The sequence below is a fragment of the Mobula hypostoma genome, chromosome 3 (genome assembly GCF_963921235.1).
Source record: "Mobula hypostoma chromosome 3, sMobHyp1.1, whole genome shotgun sequence".
Classification (NCBI taxonomy): Eukaryota; Metazoa; Chordata; class Chondrichthyes; order Myliobatiformes; family Myliobatidae; genus Mobula; species Mobula hypostoma.
Genome location: NC_086099.1, coordinates 56,976,299 through 56,994,570, shown reverse-complemented (window position 1 = coordinate 56,994,570; position 18,272 = coordinate 56,976,299). Strand labels below are relative to the sequence as shown.

At 39.1% G+C, this 18,272-nt stretch overlaps 1 protein-coding gene across 2 annotated transcripts in view; it reads right to left on the bottom strand.

Annotated features, from left to right (window-relative positions):
* Nucleotides 1–18,272, bottom strand: part of LOC134343418 (zeta-sarcoglycan) — a 981,051-nt gene that overhangs the window by 79,130 nt on the left and 883,649 nt on the right. For both annotated transcript variants that reach the window (XM_063042119.1, XM_063042118.1), the window contains exon 6: nt 1,496–1,568. In XM_063042119.1, the coding sequence (XP_062898189.1) occupies nt 1,496–1,568 (73 nt within the window). The remainder of the gene's footprint in view (nt 1–1,495; nt 1,569–18,272) is intronic.

Sequence of the window (18,272 nt, the reverse complement as noted above, 5' to 3'; positions counted from 1 at the left end):
AGGAGACAAAGGACAGTCAATGACTGTTGCTTACTTAGATTTCATAAGGCCTTTGACAAGTTGATGCACATGAGGCTGCTAAATAAGATAAGAACCCATGATATTACAGGGAAGATAGCAACATGGATAGAGGATTGGCTGACTGTCAGAAAGCAAAGAGTGGGAATAAAGTGGGGCCTTTTCTGGTTGGCTGCCAGTGACTAGTGGTGTTCTGCAGGGGCTGTGTTGGGACCACTTCTTTTCACATTAAATGTCAATGATTTGAATGATGGAATTGATAGCTTCGTCATCATTTGTGGATGATATGATGACAGGTGGAGGGGCAGGTGGTGTTGAGGAAGCAGGGATTCTGTAGATTGATTTAGACAGATTAGGAAAATGAACAATGAAGTGGCAGATAGAATATACTGTAGGAAAGTAATTGGTTATGCACTAAGGGGCTGTAACATTCTATCTTCTGTTTTCTAACTGGCTTGCTACATGCCTAATGCAACATTGGGTACAGGTTGTCCTTAGGTACCGAACAGGTTTTCTTTTTACAGAAAAACAGAAATTGATTTTGTCCCTCAGTTGCAAAGTACACAAAGTCATTCAATATTGTCATGAATGGCATCAAATATACATAATATTGATAAGAACGAACAATTGTTAGAAGTGAGAATGAGAGGAAACCAGGTCTGCCCTTTGGATGAGTGAACACATGTACATACTTTGGACTTTGGAATTCAATAATATCATGGGAGCTCATTCATACATCCCTAGATCCAATGTTTTTAACCTGGAGATGATCTGTATTATTCTTTATATACTGTAAATGTTTTTACCGTAACAAGATCCTCAACCAAAATTATAGAAATATCATACAGAAACAAATCAAATAGCTTTAGATAAATGCATAAAATATGGGGGAGTCAATTTTGTTACCCAGCAATCTGTAGAATGAAATTAGAACCATTCCTTACAATTGCAAGAAACGTGCATGCAGTAGAATGGTGGGCAATATTAAAAGCAGGATAAGAGTAGGTGTTTTCACCCCTCAAGGGTGTTTCCTGCACTCTACCCACTTTGGTTAACATGTCATCAGTTGTTCAATGATATTACCACTGATGTGCCAACACTTCAATAAGGAATCAAGAGAAGAATTTATCCTCTTCAGATCCCACAAAAACTGTCTCATCAATGTTTCTTTTGGAACGGCATGCTGGGGTCAATTTGCTTATCATTGGTTTGATTGCACCACATTCAGTTCATTGGGATATTTTTTACATATTCAAAATAAGCAATGTATATGCTACTATCTACTGACACTACCATTAGTTCTTAAAAACGTTCTTTGCAATCTACATCCAATAATCAATTGAAGGGAGATTTATATGAATCCAAGAGTGTAAGCATAGACCGCCACAGGCATGTGATGCATTGAGTTTGGCAAAGAAGGACCGAAAGCTTTTATGTCTAACAAAAATGATTAAACATATACAAGTTATTCACTTACTTGAGCTCTTCTGAGGATTCAGCTCTGACATGAGGTGTTTCCACTGATTGTTCAAACACTGCACCTTCCGGACCTGTGGGAGAAATGCAGGGGAAGCTATAAGTCATGCAGCATCCAATATAACTTAAACTGGAAATACTTCCATTTGCAACAATCAATCCACATCAACATCACTTAAATTGCCCTAGGCCCCTGAGCTGCTGGGCTAGTAACCCGACAAATACACAAACAGTATGCCTATTCCATGCTGAAATGTCACATTTAAATACCTAAAAAGATTGAATCAACATCTTCTTAATTTTCTTATTTGCAAACTGTTGAACTTGAACTCCATCACTTGATGCTGAAGAAGAATCTAGACAACCCACTGATGGGTGTTAAATGTGCTGGCTTTGAAAGTACAATTAGATGGACATTGTCAATTGGCTCCTGGGCAAAGATGAAGTGACATAATAGCATTAAATCCAAGAAACGTAATCAATTTTCAAAAGTGACAGATTTCCTTAGCTTGCCACTTAATTTTTTTCTCCTGGTGAAAGTATATAATTATTTTTGATGTTCTTCAAAATACTAAGTGGAAGAAAATAAGCTTCAGAACTACAGACAGATAAACATCCTTCTGTCTTGAAATGACTAGATGTAAATGGGTGAGAACTGGCGCTATTGGGACTGGCAGAGTATGTGTCAGTCACTCATTATCAGGGTCCAGCTTTGTTTTTATAATGCACTGCAGTCACTAGAATCCTCACTGGAAAATCCTGAACAAAAGTTTTTCCTTCAATAAGTTACAAATTATTTTTTACAACAAGGGGCTGTGAGATGATTTGCCACAGAATTTCACTCATCAAAATCAACGTTAATGACCATGTCTATTTCTTTAAAATGATGTCAGCAGATGGTACTCTGGTATCTTGTGGCCATTAGCGTTTTACACGAGACTACTGAAAGATACTGAAAGGAAGCAGACTCTGTTCAACATGCAAGTGACATATAATATAAATAGTTCCATTACCAAAAGATTAAGGGACCCAATCTCAATTTAGCCACTGGTGAATTTTTTGAGGCATTCACATTATCCACTACTTCAGATTTACTAAAACTTCTATTGATTGAATTTGTATGAATGTATTAAAATAGATGTACAGTCATCAATATACACAAGTTCAGTTTAAGAAACATCAATATATACAATTTATTTCTTAGGTTCAGACTCAGGAGCAGAGTCATGCATTTTCAATGGCTAATTATAAACCAAAATGCACAATGTGATCATTACACCTTTTGTTGCAGAGATGATCGATGAGAATCTTACAAATGCAGACACCAAAGTTTTCTTAATCAGAACTTAATCAATATTTATTATTGCAACATATTTTTTTAAAATTTCAAAGCATACTAAATTCTAAGCAAAATATTCTAAGTAATATTACTTCAAGATATGTTCAAATGCATATTTGATGCTGATACTAATGAAGTCAATACATCTCTCATAAAGTCAAGTCACTTTTTAAAATTTTATTTTTAATTAGATAAGTTATTCACAGGTAATACACAAACGTTTTTTTACATATATAACCTTTTCCATTTTTTATATGCGTAAATCTACATTTTGTACATTCACAAGTGCACATTGAGATAATATAGACAATAATTAGGCACTCAAATAGATGTTTATGTGCAATTGTAATTCCACTCTATTAAACTAAATAATGATAATAGTTGTTATAAAATATTAATAATAGTGGTTGAATACTTATTTCCATGTATCTCTTCTGGTCCATTTCTTTCTGGTCCAAACTTTCCCCAGATCTTTTCTTTGCTTGTGTTAATTCCACATTTTCCAAAAAAAGCAGTAAACATTCGAGCCAAGGGTGCTTACGTTAACACTATTACTATGTTGGTGAGACAAAGAGTATAAACCATTAGGCGAGTTGTCTAAATTCTGCTCGCTGTGGGGTAATAAATTCAATCCATTTATTCCAAATTTGATGAAATTTTTCCTTTTGAATTCTCAGAGAGTAAGTCATCTTTTCCATTTTAAATATTTACAAAATGATTTCATGCCAATCTTCTAATGTAGGTGACATTGGATTTAACCACTTTCTGGTGATTGATTTCTTATTTGCCGCTAAAAGGGCCTGCAGCAGCTTTATATCTTTCTTCTGTTCCAAAAACAATACCTACCCCAAGTAGAGAGTCTCAAAGTTCAGAGGTATCAGAGTCTTAAATACCTTAACTAATGTTCTGTGAATACCTTCCCAATATAAACTTAATTTAGGGCAATCCCAAAAAATATGGCAAACAACAGGAATTCTGCAGATGCTGGAAATTCAAGCAACACACATCAAAGTTGCTGGTGAACGCAGCAGGCCAGGCAGCATCTCTAGGAAGAGGGACAGTTGACGTTTCAGGCCGAGGCCCTTCATCAAGACTAACTGAAGGAAGAGTTAGTAAGAGATTTGAAAGTGGGAGGGGGAGGGTGAGATCCAAAATGATAGGAGAAGACAGGAGGGGGAGGGATAGAGCCGAGAGCTGGACAGGTGATTGGAAAAGGGGATATGAGAGGATCATGGGACAGGAGGTCCAGGGAGAAAGACAAGGGGGGGGGGACCCAGAGGGTGGGCAAGGGGTATAGTCAGAGGGACAGAGGGAGAAAAAGGAGAGTGAGAGAAAGAATGTGTGTATAAAAATAAATAACGGATGGGGTACGAGGGGGAGGTGGGGCATTAGTGGAAGTTAGAGAAGTCAATGTTCATGCCATCAGGTTGGAGGCTACCCAGACGGTCCCAGATGTGTGGTCCCAGACAGTCCTTCCACGTGAGGCGACACTTCACCTGTGAGTCTGCTGGGGTGATATACTGTGTCCAGTGCTCCTGATGTGGCCTTCTATATATTGGCGAGACCCGACGCAGACTGGGAGACCGCTTTGCTGAACACCTACGCTCTGTCCGCCAGAGAAAGCAGGATCTCCCAGTGGCCACAGATTTTAATTCCACGTCCCATTCTCATTCTGATATGTCTATCCACGGCCTCCTCTACTGTAAAGATGAAGCCACACTCAGGTTGGAGGAACAACACCTTAGATTCCGTCTGGGTAGCCTCCAACCTGATGGCATGAACATCGACTTCTCTAACTTCCGCTAATGCCCCACCTCCCCCTTGTACCCCATCTGTTACTTATTTTTATACACACGTTCTTACTCTCACTCTCCTTTTTCTTCCTCTGTCCCTCTGAATATACCCCTTGCCCATCCTCTGGGTACCCCCCTCCACTTGTCTTTCTTCCCAGACCTCCTGTCCCATGATCCTCTCGTATCCCTTTTGCCTATCACCTGTCCAGCTCTTGGCTTCATCCCTCCCCCTCCTGTCTTCTCCTATCATTTTGGATCTCCCCCTCCCCCTCCAACTTTCAAATCCCTTACTCACTCTTCCTTCAGTTAGTCCTGACGAAGGGTCTTGGCCTGAAACGTCGACTGTACCTCTTCCTAGAGATGCTGCCTGGCCTGCTGCGTTCACCAGCAACTTCGATGTGTGTCCAAAAAATATGGCAATAAATTGCTTCCTTGGAGCCACACCTTCTCTAACACGTCACTTTTGTGTCTTTATATTTTTCCTGGTATGGGGTCTTGATGTATCTTATAATATTTTCAAGTCACTTTTTATTGTCATTTCAACCATAACTGCTGGTATAGTACACAGTTAAAATGAGACAAAGTTTTTCAGGACCATGGTGCTACATGAACAATAGAAAAACCACAAAGTTCATTATATAGGAATTAGATAGTGTAGTTTCTCTGTTAAAAATATTAGGATTAACAAATTATAAATATCCACAGAGTACTGACTGAACTTTTTGTTTGAATGAAAAACAGTGTTCTATCTTGAAATCCTTGCACAAATTCAAGATGAGTAAACTGACAAGAAGTACACATGAACCAAACAACTCACTTAATGATCAATCAATGAAGTGTCTTTATCCCAAATGGTGTAAATGTCAGCAACTGTCTTTGGTTGTCAGAAAATATAGTGCAGAAAAGAAAAATCAGATTACGTACAGTTGTAATTACATTGGTAGTTTACAAATTGAACAATAAAAGAAAATAATATAAATGTAATGGTATACATAAGTTCACTCAATTGTCAACAGAATATTAACTAAAGTATTTATGAATATGGAAACAAGAAAAAGAGATTAAAAGCCGTTGGATCTCTTTGATTATTGAATGACATTCAATAAATTAGATCTGATTAGATCTGTGGTTGGTTCCACAAAGAACTTTGGATCATGTCCTGCTCAATGATCAGATTGTTCATTAAAGCATGGAAGAAAGACAGAAGCCAGGAGTCAAATGCAACCATATTAAGTCCAATGGCAGAACACGAACATATTGAAAAGCATGTCTAAGGCATCTTGCATCTTAATATTTAGCCTTTCACTACAGATGTCCAAAGAAATATTAATTCATTCATTCTTATGTGTTGTTGACCCCGCGATAATGGTAAGCAAAAATAATTGGTTTACTTATTTTAATTATTTTGTATCAATTTAAAGTGTTTTGATTTTTTTACTAAAATATATGTTTTCAAATTTTTAATCCATTTGAATGGTATTTTAAAATGTCTGACTGGTAGAGACATTTAAAAGCAGTTCTAATGGGTTTTGGAATAAGACTGCTCTGGGATGGGGCCTCATTATGCAGTCCCTGAGAGCTTTTCACGGTACTGGGTTTGCTGCCTCCTAGAATGCCTTTGGCACATGGAGGATCAGCTTGGATGGCCTGCTGCATCTGGGACAGGTTGCTGCAGGGGGCTGGGCAGTCACTATAGGTAGTAAGTTTGGGAAATAGGCCAGATCCCATATGACCTTATCTACTATTAGCTGCACACTTGATATTGATGCTTTTAATTCCATAAAGCAAACCACCAGAGCACAAAACATAAATATCCCAAAATATTTAGTAAACATATATTCTAAATTTATTCTGTACTAATTTAATCTGTATGAATGCAATGCATAAAAATATAAGCAATATTACATGCAGTGAAATAACAAGAAAATAAATCTCTTCTAAGTTGTAATCTCAACAATTTATTTTCTCTCATTTTGCACTTGCCACCACTGCTATTAAGCAGTAACTTTTCATCTAATTTGCCAGAAATCCAGAGACTTTGAACGTGATAAATTGTCAAAACAACTTCACATACTTTTACTCTGTCTTGTTCCTTTGCTTTGACGAAATTCTCCAGATATTTCAACATCATCCAGAAGAAGAAAATATGTCGCTAATTTTCTGGCTGAGTAGTGTGGTTGGGAAGATAATGCGAGTATTTCTTCCACATTTAGCAGTGCACTTCTCAGGGGAAGCAGAAATTAGGATCTATCTCTGAATGTTCAAAGTACATAAGGAGTCGGCCATCTGGCCCGTCGAGCCTGCTCCGCCATTCAATAAGATCGTGTCTGATCTGACCATGGACTCATTTCTACATACCTGTCTTTTCCCCATAACTCTTAATTCCCCTACTATGCAAAATTCTTTCACTTTTTAGTGTGCAATGTCTAACTTGAGACAATTTCTTTTGAAACAGCGATAAATGATGTCTCTTTTGGATTGAGTTGAGTCCTACATATATCATCCAGTGATGGAAGATGGGAACCAAATAAACTCCTGGTATGGAAATAGTCTCCTTATATTTATTTAGAATGTTTTCTCTTTATGGCCCCTAAAGGGGGAGGTTGTCAGATATTATGAGGGATCAAAATTCTTCTGACTTTACCTCTTAAGCTGGCAAGCCCCTATTCCAATCCATTAAAAAAGCAGCAGGATGCTTGCCAGTATTGTTCCTTCATTAGCTAAACATTTTTACTAGAAATATTTGGCCCCTTGATCTGTGGCTCTGCAATCTATAGCTAACTCTTTGAATAAAATGGGCTCCTACAGTGAGAAAGGATGCAATCTACTGTAAGGATTTTAATACAAATAGTTATAATTGGAAACACAGCCTGTTTGGATAAATATTCAGTAGAAGCCTTCAGAATGTATAAATGACCGAAGAAAAAGTGCAGAGATGTGAGAAAGAAACCCAAAAGTAAAATCAACTTGGGTTGATATAGAGATAATAGCTTGAATAGCCTTCATCTATTTGTATTATCCTTTGTTATCTTTATTCATATGTGGAAGATTGTTAACCAATATTGGTTAGTGAAATAGTAACCACTGAAGTGTAAACCTGAAATTTAGCATTATTTTTAAATTAAGAAGCCAGACAAATAACTTTGGAAATAATTGTTTGTTTAATATCACCTTGTTGGTTCAATTCACTCCTTCTCTAATACATTTTCATAATTGGACTTCACAATAAAGTGTCAGAATTATTTTATTCAACTCTTTCTCAATAATCAGATTAAGGCCCATGTCGAATGTTTACATTCAAAATGAAGATATTTGCATTGCATAAAAATATGGGGACTATCTGGAAAAATAATATTGTAATTACTAGCTAACATTTCAGTGCAAAATTCCTTGCTCATTGCTAGTCTATTCCCAGGAAATTTATATTGACATATTTAGATAGAGGCAAATCCCAATTCATAATATAAACCATAGTCTGACTTTTAAAGAATAATGCATATTTATTTAATCCTCATGGTTTATTTTCCAGTACGTAAGTAAAGGATGCACGAATTTTTAACTGTAAAATTATTATTCTAAAATGCTCATTTAGTCATAAGTTTCAATGTTTTGCTACAAATACAAATGTGAACATTAGTCATCGATATGAGACACTGATTGCATCAAACAACTTCTTCCTATCATTTTCTAAACTCAATAGCAAACTAGCATTAAATATTCCATAAGTATCTGTTAAGATAGGTGGTGTAATAAATCATCATTCAGTTTGCATGAAACCAATTTTTCATAAGACTGATGCTTTCTTTATGCTTAGTATGTATGCCATTTATTACATTCATTATTTTCTGAATGTGCTATATAGTCTTTAGAGAGCTTTATACAAAATCACAGTGTAGAAATATTAACAAAAATATTTGTTTTATTTGCTCAGGTTCATGATATAATTATATTTGGAGACACAAGAGGCTACTGATAATTGAATGGGGAGCAAAATTCTTACTGGAGGAATTTAGTTGATCAGCATCTCTGGAGTCAAAGGGATCACGAGCCTGCAATGGACTGAGGTTGTAGTAGGAACATAGCCAGTACAAAGGTGTGAGACAGGGGCTGGTAGGTGATAGGTGGAGGTGGGGGGAGGAGGTTAGAGGCAGAGGATAGTGGATGATAGGGACAAACAGATGAAAAACAAGGTATGATGAAACTCATTGATGGAGGGGGGCACAGAGAGGGAAGGGGAGGTCAAAGCTTGAGGCAGACGCATAAAAGTCATATGGAACCAGATAAGGGCAAGATGGCGTGCAGATGGAACTGGGTAGGGGAGGGGACAGGCTGAATAGGCCATTGGAGAAGTAATTCAGATGGAAAGATGTGTTAGTGATGGGCAGATGAAACCGGGGGGGGGGCAGGGGGGGAGTAATGATTTTGGGTATGCAGGTGGGAAATGAAAAACTGAGCAAAGGGAGAGATAATCTAGGTGAACTAGTAAGAATAGGAAAGGAAGACAAAGGGTATGTGTTACCTAAAATTGTAAAATTGTGTTGTGAGCTAAAGTGGAACATGAAGCATTGCCTTCTGATATTTTCCCATTCACTCATTTTGTTTAAATAATGAATAGACGTTTGATTTTGTTATAGACAGAGTAAAAACACATCAAATGTTTTCCTATTATATTCTGCACACCTTTGTGCATCTTCTGCCGCTCATAGACCTGCAGTGGGAATTGATTCCAGCTATCCTGATAATTGTCTACATCCCACCACAAATAGTTATGAAACCTGCACTCAACGAACTATACTCTAAAATCAATAGCCTGTGTGCCCAGAGGCCCTGCTCATCACAGACCTTTGACCATTGTTACACAGTCACTGGAATTTGCCGGCCTCGTACACATGTTGGTAAATCAGACCACAAGGCTGAGTTCCTTCTCCCTGCATACAAACAAAATCTAAAACATAAGGGTCTAGCACTGAAAGTTGTATTGTGCTTTTCTGAAGACATAAAGGAGCTTTTTATGAGAGCAGAGAACAGCCTGCTCTGGGAATTGGAAGGCATCTGACAGCAAGATCCTGCAATGGTTTGTGAACATTGCTGAGAGAATGATTGGTATTTTTTTCTAGTCCTCTCCATCACAATCCAGAACAAATTCCTGAAGCACTACATTTGGAGACCCTGCAGTATTGTCAGGGACCCCTCCCATCCAACCCACAATCTCTTTGAACTCCTACCATCAAGCAGGAGCTACTGCAGTATAAGAACAAGGGCTATTAGGCTGGGTAACAGCTTCTGCCCCCAGGCTATGAGACTTCTGAACACCCCACTGCCACCCAGTACATACTATTTAAGACAGGACCATTTATCTCATACTGCTGCATATTTAACTATATGTTTTATATGCACTTTATATCAACTTGTACATGTACAGAATATTTTTCATTATCTGTTATTATTTTATATGCTGTCTTTCATCTATATGTACTGTATTTTGCACCTCGGTCCCAGAGAAATGTTTCATTTAGCTGTATATATACGTATGGTTGAATAACAATAAACCTGATTTTGAATTATGCAACTACTTTGAGTTGGGAGATTGGTCAATATGAAGGACCCAACAGCCACTCTAAATGAGCATATCACCACTGTCATAGACTGCTTCCCTAAGTGCGTAGAGGATCACATACCAAAGAAATCAATCTGGGTATACCCCAACCAAAAACCATGCAGACTCAATGGGCTGAATGGCCACCTTCTGTTCCTATATCTTATGGTCTTATGGATGCAACAAGAGATTCACTCCCTAATGAAGTCTTGGTCCACAGCAATCAAATTAGTAGACCCTGACCTGAAGAGGAATTCAAGAAATAACCTTCAGAAAGATATCAGGATTGCCAAAAGACAAAACCAAGCCTCAAACCAGCCATCAGTTATGAGAGGGTTTACATGTCTTAGTGGGCTAGAAAACTAGGTCAGTCGGCATTGCAGACAGCAGTGCATCCCTCCCAGAAGAGCACAATACACTTTTTGAACAGGAGGGAATGACATGACACCATCTATCCCGACTGCTGCTGATGCATCTATACCAACAGTCACCATTGCAGACATCAAATCAGTCTTCTGGAGGAGTAAACCAGTGGAAAGCATTTGGCTTGGACCTTCATACCCTGCAAGGATCAGCTTGTGGGAGTATTTGCAGACATTCTTTTTCTCTTCCAACTTAACTCTGAGACCAAAAGGAAAATAACATAGCTTGCCTTTTGTAAGACACTTGACCCCAAGTTCTTACAAAGGATTGCGAGGACTGCTGAAGGGATCATCAAGGTCTCCCTTCCACACATCAGAGAATATTCATTATGTGCAGTATGCACATAGGGCCCTTCAATTTGTCAATAATCCACCCCCCGCCCCGCCCCAAGCCATCTAACAATCTCTTTGACCCCTTACCATCAGGCAGGAGGTACTGTAGCATTTAGACAAGACTGGTTAAGATGGGAAACAGCTTCTTCCCCAAGGCCACAAGTCTATTGATCTTACTGCCACAACGTAGGTCTCATCATGTATGAAGTGTCAGTAGCATTATACTGTTTACTTTTTAACTTGGGTCATAAATGCACCCTACTATTTGTTAATTTACTTGTGGCAATTTTACTTTCTTTGTTGTGTGTGTGAGTTATATGTACTGTATTGTGCACTTTGGTCCAGAGCAATGCTGTTTTGTTTGGCAGTATACATGTGTATGGCTGAATGAGAATAAATTGAACATAAACTTGAACTGTCTTCAGCCAGATTCAGATCAGATTCAAATTCTCATTCAGATTCTCATTTATTTATCACGTGTACATACAGTGAAGTTTGTCCTTTGTTCTAACAATTTAAGTAACTAGGTTTGAAGTGGGGACTGCCTACAAGTATTGCCACATATTCCCCTGGAAAAGTAACTACACGTTCAATCTCATAATTCCAAACAAGTTCATCTCCAACTCTGGACTGAGCCAAGGACTCGGCAACTCCTTCTGTAACAGGACTCTTAATTTCCTGAACAGAATGCAATCAGTAGTAATAGACAGCAATGCGAGAAGCAGGACCCCACTAAGGAGAACCAGGCCATTGTCTCCCGTACCATCATTCACCTGATTCACTCTAGAGATCTCCCAGTCACTGCCAACAACCCACAGTTCCCTTATTCCGCACCTCCCATTTCTACCCCCTACCCAATATCAAAAAACCTACATATCCAGGTACACCTACTGTTTCTGCTTGTCCCTGCCCCACCAAACATATATCTGCATACCTCGACTCTTTTTTTTTTATCCCCCGTCCACTGTTCATTACTTCACCCCTCCCCATCTCCTGGTTTCACCTATCACCTAGTATATCTTCAACCTCAACCTCTCCTGGTTTCACCTATCACCCATTACTTCTTCACCCCCTCCCTCTCCTGATTTCACCTATCGTCCAGTAATCTTCACCCTCCTCCTCCTCCTGGTTTCACCTATCACCCACTACTGCTTCACCCTTACCATCTCCTGGTTTCACCTGTCATGCAGTACTTCTTCACCCCAAACCCTCTCCTGGTTTCACCTATCACCCATTACTTCTTCACCCACACCCTCTCCTGATTTCACCTATCACCCAGTAATCTTCAACCACACTGTCTCCTGGTTTCACCTATCACCCAGTAATCTTCACCCTCCCCCTCTCCTGGTTTCTCCTATCACCCAGTAATCTTCACCTTCACCGTCTCCTGGTTTCACCTATCACCCAGTAATCTTCACCCTTCCCCTCTCCTGATTTCACCTGTCACCCATTACTTTATCGCCCTCACCCTCTCCTGGTTTCACTTATCACCCTGTACTTCTTCACCCTTCCCCCCTTCTTGTCATAACTTCTCATCTTTTTTTGCAGTCCTGAAGAAAGGGTCTTGGCCTGAAGCATTGACTGTTTACTCATTTCCATAGATTTGCCTGGCCTGCTGAATTCCTCCAGCATTTTGTGTGTGTTGCTATAGTAGACGGCAATATTTCCGCTAAGATATCCTCAGAACTGGTGCTCCCAATCTGCATCCTCAACTTGCTGCTTTTTCCTCTGTACCCTCGCAACTGTGTAGCCAGATTCTGTGACAACTCCAGTTACAAGTTTGCAGATGACACCATGCAGCTTTGAAAGCATCTGATCCTGATGCATCACAACTTGGTGTGGCAACTACCCTTACCAAGAGCGCAAGTAAGTTGCAGAGAGCTGTTGTCACAGTTCATGCCTTTCCCGTATGTTGGCCCTTGCTCCATCGCCCTCAAACAAAATGGAGATAGAGTTCCCCATATCTTCACCTACCATCCCACAAGCTTATGCATCCAACATACCACTCCCCACAGCTTTCACCATCTTCAACAGGATTCCACCACCAGGCACATCTTCCTCTCCTCCCCGCTCTCTTTTCCACAGGAATCATTCTCTCTGTGATTCCCTTGTCCACTTGTCCTACCCCACTGGTCCCCTCTTCAGACACTTTCATTATCAATGTCTGCTTTCACTGAGAAGTGGCTGCCAAGAAGTGTGCCACCCAAGTGAGTGGCATAGGATCTACTGCCACTTACAGCTATTGATTTGATCCTGACCTCGAGTGCTGCTTTTGTAAAATTTGCACATTTTCTCTGTGACTGTACTGACATCCTCCAAGTACTCCTGCCTCACTTCACATGAGAATAATGTGCTGTCAGGTTAACTGACCACTGTAAGTTACACTTTAGTAGAGGTGAAGAAATTAAATGGGAGATAATGGGCATATGTGAGAGAGAATAAGTTGGAGAAATGCAGGGAAATAATGAGGGGAAAATAGAATAGATAATATTGCTTCCCTGGGAGCTGGCATGGACTTAAAAGACAAATCTTTCACCTTCAGCATTGCTATTTCCCTGCCTTTTGAAGCATGCATTTGATATACAAATGATGAGTGTGCAATTTTGAACATATTTGAAATTTTTAAACATCTGCCAAACCAATTTATAATCTGCCAACCACAGGTTAATCAGATGTGAACAGCAAATACTGACATATTCTTTCTAAGAATTTCAAGGTATGAATCCTCTCTCTTGAGAAGCATTTTATCCATCACAAGAGCGATTGGACCAAGAATGAAAAAGAATGAAGAGAAGCTTAAGTGTCTGCTGTTTATACCCTTCAGCTGAAGCCACTTGAGCTTACATTGTGTGGTAAATATAGAGATTCCCCGTGAAGGCCACTTGTCAGCAAGACAACTCTAATTATTGCATTCAGGCTTGACACTGTAGTACAGCTAAATGATGATGCCAATTGCCACCAGTGGCCCTCTACACTTCTTGGTAAGGAGGCTTGAGCAATGGAAATAATCCAACAACCACAGGTACCATGTCTGAAGACAGACCACATTGCAAGCCTGTAGCAATGATTACATTTAATTCACAACTAATCATTTTCATAAATAAACACAGACAGGAATTACAGTTTGAAAGGTTCAAACCGAGAATAAAAACAAAAAAAATGTGGAAATGGGGAAAAAAATAAGCTCATTATATTGACTTTTGTCCTAAAATCTTTTTTCAATCACAATAAGGAATAATAAAAGTGGGCAAATTTCACTGTATATGTAAATGATTTAAATGATTTGTATTATTTCTAAGTAGTTTTATATATTTAAATTACCTTTATTTTCCTTTTAGTTTTTCATAATTTTGTTTTACAATTTACTTCAATTTTATTATTCTTCAAAATCCCCTAATTGTCAGAGACCTTTAAGGAGATTATTAAAAATGCCCAAAACCTTGACAGATTTGCCTTCCACCAAAGCTTTCTCAGGTACTCAGATGGACAGAACCTCAGAACAACATGATTAAAAGCAGAAACTCCATTGAACCCTTCTCAACCAGTCGATAAGGGTGAGTGTGAGGAGAATCATATACCACAATTCTGCTCCACTAAAATCTGCACAACTTTGAAAATTTTTCAAGTATAGGCAGCCAGGAACCATTGATTCTGAGCCGAATCCAGCTCAGTTCATCTGAAATAACACAGATTTTGTTTAAAAGTAAATAGACAAAGGATGAAAGAGTGTATGCATACAGATAAACTAATTTAATTCATTTCTCCCCGTATAATACTAAAGAAAGCAATGATCTAAAACTTCGTCTCACAGAATACAAATGTAACCTGTTCACTCCCTCTAGAGCAATTTGTACATTCTCAAACAAAAATATATATTCTACAAAAAAGACAACCAATAGAGATCACTCCTTAAGATCAGTAGTCCCGTCATAAGATTGCAAACTTTTGTAATCACACAGAGTACGAGGAGGAGTAGCAATTCCTTATTTTCAAGGAATTTCAAGCAAAGTAGATGGGTTAATGTCCATAGGATTGACAGATGCAGAAGCAAAATTAGTCCATTCAGCCCATAGAATCTGTTTCAAATTTCAGTCATGACTAATTTTCTTTTCAACCCCATTCTCCTGCCTTCTCCCCATAATCCTTAACCTCCTTCCCAATTAAAACCCTATTAATCTCAGCCTTAAATACACCCAATGATTTGGTTCCAACAATTCTCTGTGACAATAAATTCCTTATCAACTGTTTTAAAGGGACCTCTCTTTATTCTAAGGCTGTGCCCTAAGATCCTAGACTCCCCTACTAATGGAAGTATCATCTTCATGTGCACTGATCCAGGCCCTTCAGTATCAGGTAGGTTTCAATGAGATTCTCCATTGAAGACAGTAAAGCAATCAGACCCTAATTTAACTCCAGGTGTCCAGGCACTTCTGTAGTACTTCTCTAACTTTGGAAGATTTCTGTTAACCCTGTCAAAAGCTCTGAAGATAATATGACACATTTCTTACATAAGTACCTTACAGAGTGGATCAAGTTAGCCAGGATGCATGTGGACTGATTTAAAATGGACCAACAATCTGTTTCAGCCTTCTTCCTATGATCCAGAAGGTGGGTACTGCTGGTAAACCCACTGTTTCTGCCCGTTCCTTTATTGCCCCCTACAACACTCCTCTCTTCACATCTCGAATGTATTGATTGTTCAATAGAACATATAATATTGAACAGCACAGAACTGGGCAGGCCATTCATTCCACGATGTTAAGCCAATCTTGATGCGAAATGTTCTGCTGAAATATCATCCATATCCATCCATTACCCTCTTGTTCATGTGATTATCTAAAAGTCTGTTAAAGCCCACCAAACTGTCTGATTCCACTACCACCCCAGCAATTTGTTTCTGGCATGTACCTACCTCTGCATGAAACTATGTGGCTCTCATGCTGCTTAAAACTCTCCCCCACCCCAGATAAACTTAGAATCACATCCTCTGTGAAAAAGATTTTCTGACTGTCTACCTTATCTATACCTTTCACTATTTTAAGAAACCTCTATCAGGTCTGCACTCAAATTCCAACACTCGAGGGAGAGGAACTCAAGTTTGTCCAACCTTGCTTTATAGCTCTACTCTGGCATCATCCTGGTAAACCTCATTTGCACCCTCTCCAAAGTGTCCACATCCTTCCGATAAATGGCTGACTAGAACTTTGTGCAGTCTGATACAAGTTTTATATAACTGCAAAATGACTTCCTTACGATTATACACAATACCCCTACCAATGAAGGGAAGCATATTTTACTTACTACCTTATCCACATGTAGCTTCTTTTGGCAAACTATTCCTCTATGCCTCATGCTATTAAGGGGTTTGCCATTAGCTGTATAGTTTCTAGAGCACAGAACATAGAACATAGAAATCTGCAGCACCTTACACACCCTTTGACCTACAATGTTGTACTGACCATGTAACCTACTCTAGAAACTGTCTAGAATTCCCCTACCGCATAGCCCTCTATTTTTCTAAGCTCCATACACCTATCTAAGAGTCTCTTAAAAGAACATACTGTATCCTCCTCCACCAGCGTTGCCGGCAGTGCATTCCACACATCTCCACCCTTGACATCCCCTCTGTACCTAATTCTAAGCATGTTAAAACTATGTCCCCTTGTGTTAGCCATAATTTGACCTCCCAAAGTGAAATAGCTCATACTTGTCCAGATAAAACTCAATCTGCCAATTCTCAGCCCAAGTATGTATCTGATTTACATTTTCATCCAAATAATTGATATATTTCAAAAACAACTAAAGTCCCAGCACAGAACTTTGAGGAACACCACTGGTCACAGACCTCCAGCCAGAATAATAACCCTTACTCTCTGTCTTCTATGGTCAAAGTATTTCTAAATACAAACCTGCAATTCACCCTGGATCCCATGGATCTCATGGATCTTTACCTTCTGAATCAACCTACCATGAGTGACCTTATCCAATGCTTTACTGAAATCCATGTAGATTGCAACAACTGCCCTTTGTCACCAAGCTCCTTTGACACCTCCTCACAAAACTTAATCAAGTTTGTAAGGCATGATATGCCCCACACAAATCCATGCTGACCGTCCCTAAGCCGGCCACACTTTTCTGAGTGCACATAAATCCTACCCCTTAGTATCTTCTCCAATAGTTTCTCCACTACTGGAATGAGGCTTGCTTACTTACCTGCATTATCCCTATTTTCTTTCTTGAAAAAAAAGCACAACCATTTGTTATTCTCCAAACCTTTGCAAGTGGGGACATAAAGGTCTTTATCAAAGCCCCAGCAATCTACTGACCTACTTTTTTTTCAATATAATGGGACATATTCCATCAGGGTCTGTGGATTCGTCCACCTAAATGCATTTCAGAAGACTCAAATTATTCCAGCACATTAGCAGGTCCCTCTCAGCCTTCACTATTCTTCAAAACCTTCTCCTTGATAAACATTAACATAAAGTATTCATTAGTACCTCAGCCACTTGCTTTCACCTCAAGCACAAAATTCCTCCTTTATCCTTGAATGAATTTAGTCTCTCTAGTTATCCTCCTTTTATTAATTTAAGTATAAAATGCCTTGGGATTCTCCTTGAGCCTACTTGCCAAGGACATTTCATAGCCCCTTCTGGCCTTCCTAATCTTCTGCATGAGCACTTTCTGCTATCTTTATACTTTCCAACAGCTTAGTCTGAATTTAGCTTCCTAAATTTTGCATTTGCTTCCTTTCTCATCCTCACAAAATTTAGGATTTCTCAGGTCATCAAGGCTCCCTTACCTTACCTTACAGTACTCCTTACTGGGACATGGGGATACTGAACTCTGATCAGCTGGTTTTTAAACAACAGCGGCTGATCCCAATCAATGGCCTTTAGCTGCCATCTCATCCTGTCATAATATGCCCATTTCCTTAGTGCCTTTATGCAAGATCTCATTTTAACACCACTCCTAACTACCTTTAAACACAATGAGATGCAGTCACTATTCCCAAAATATTCACTCACTATCTGCTCTGTCAAAACCAAAACAGGAATGTTTCTTCCTCTAATTGGACTCTCCACACACTGTTTCATGAATTCTTCTTGGATGCGCTGAAGAATTTCCTCCCATCTAAGTACCTTGTGTTAAGGAAGTTACGGTCAATACTGGGGAAGTTGAAGTCCCCATTATGACACCCCTGTTGTTTCTGCACTTTGCCATATCTGTCTACATATTTGTTCCATCACCTCTCAGAATCAGAGTAGAATCACTTCAGTGTAACAGTTGTGACA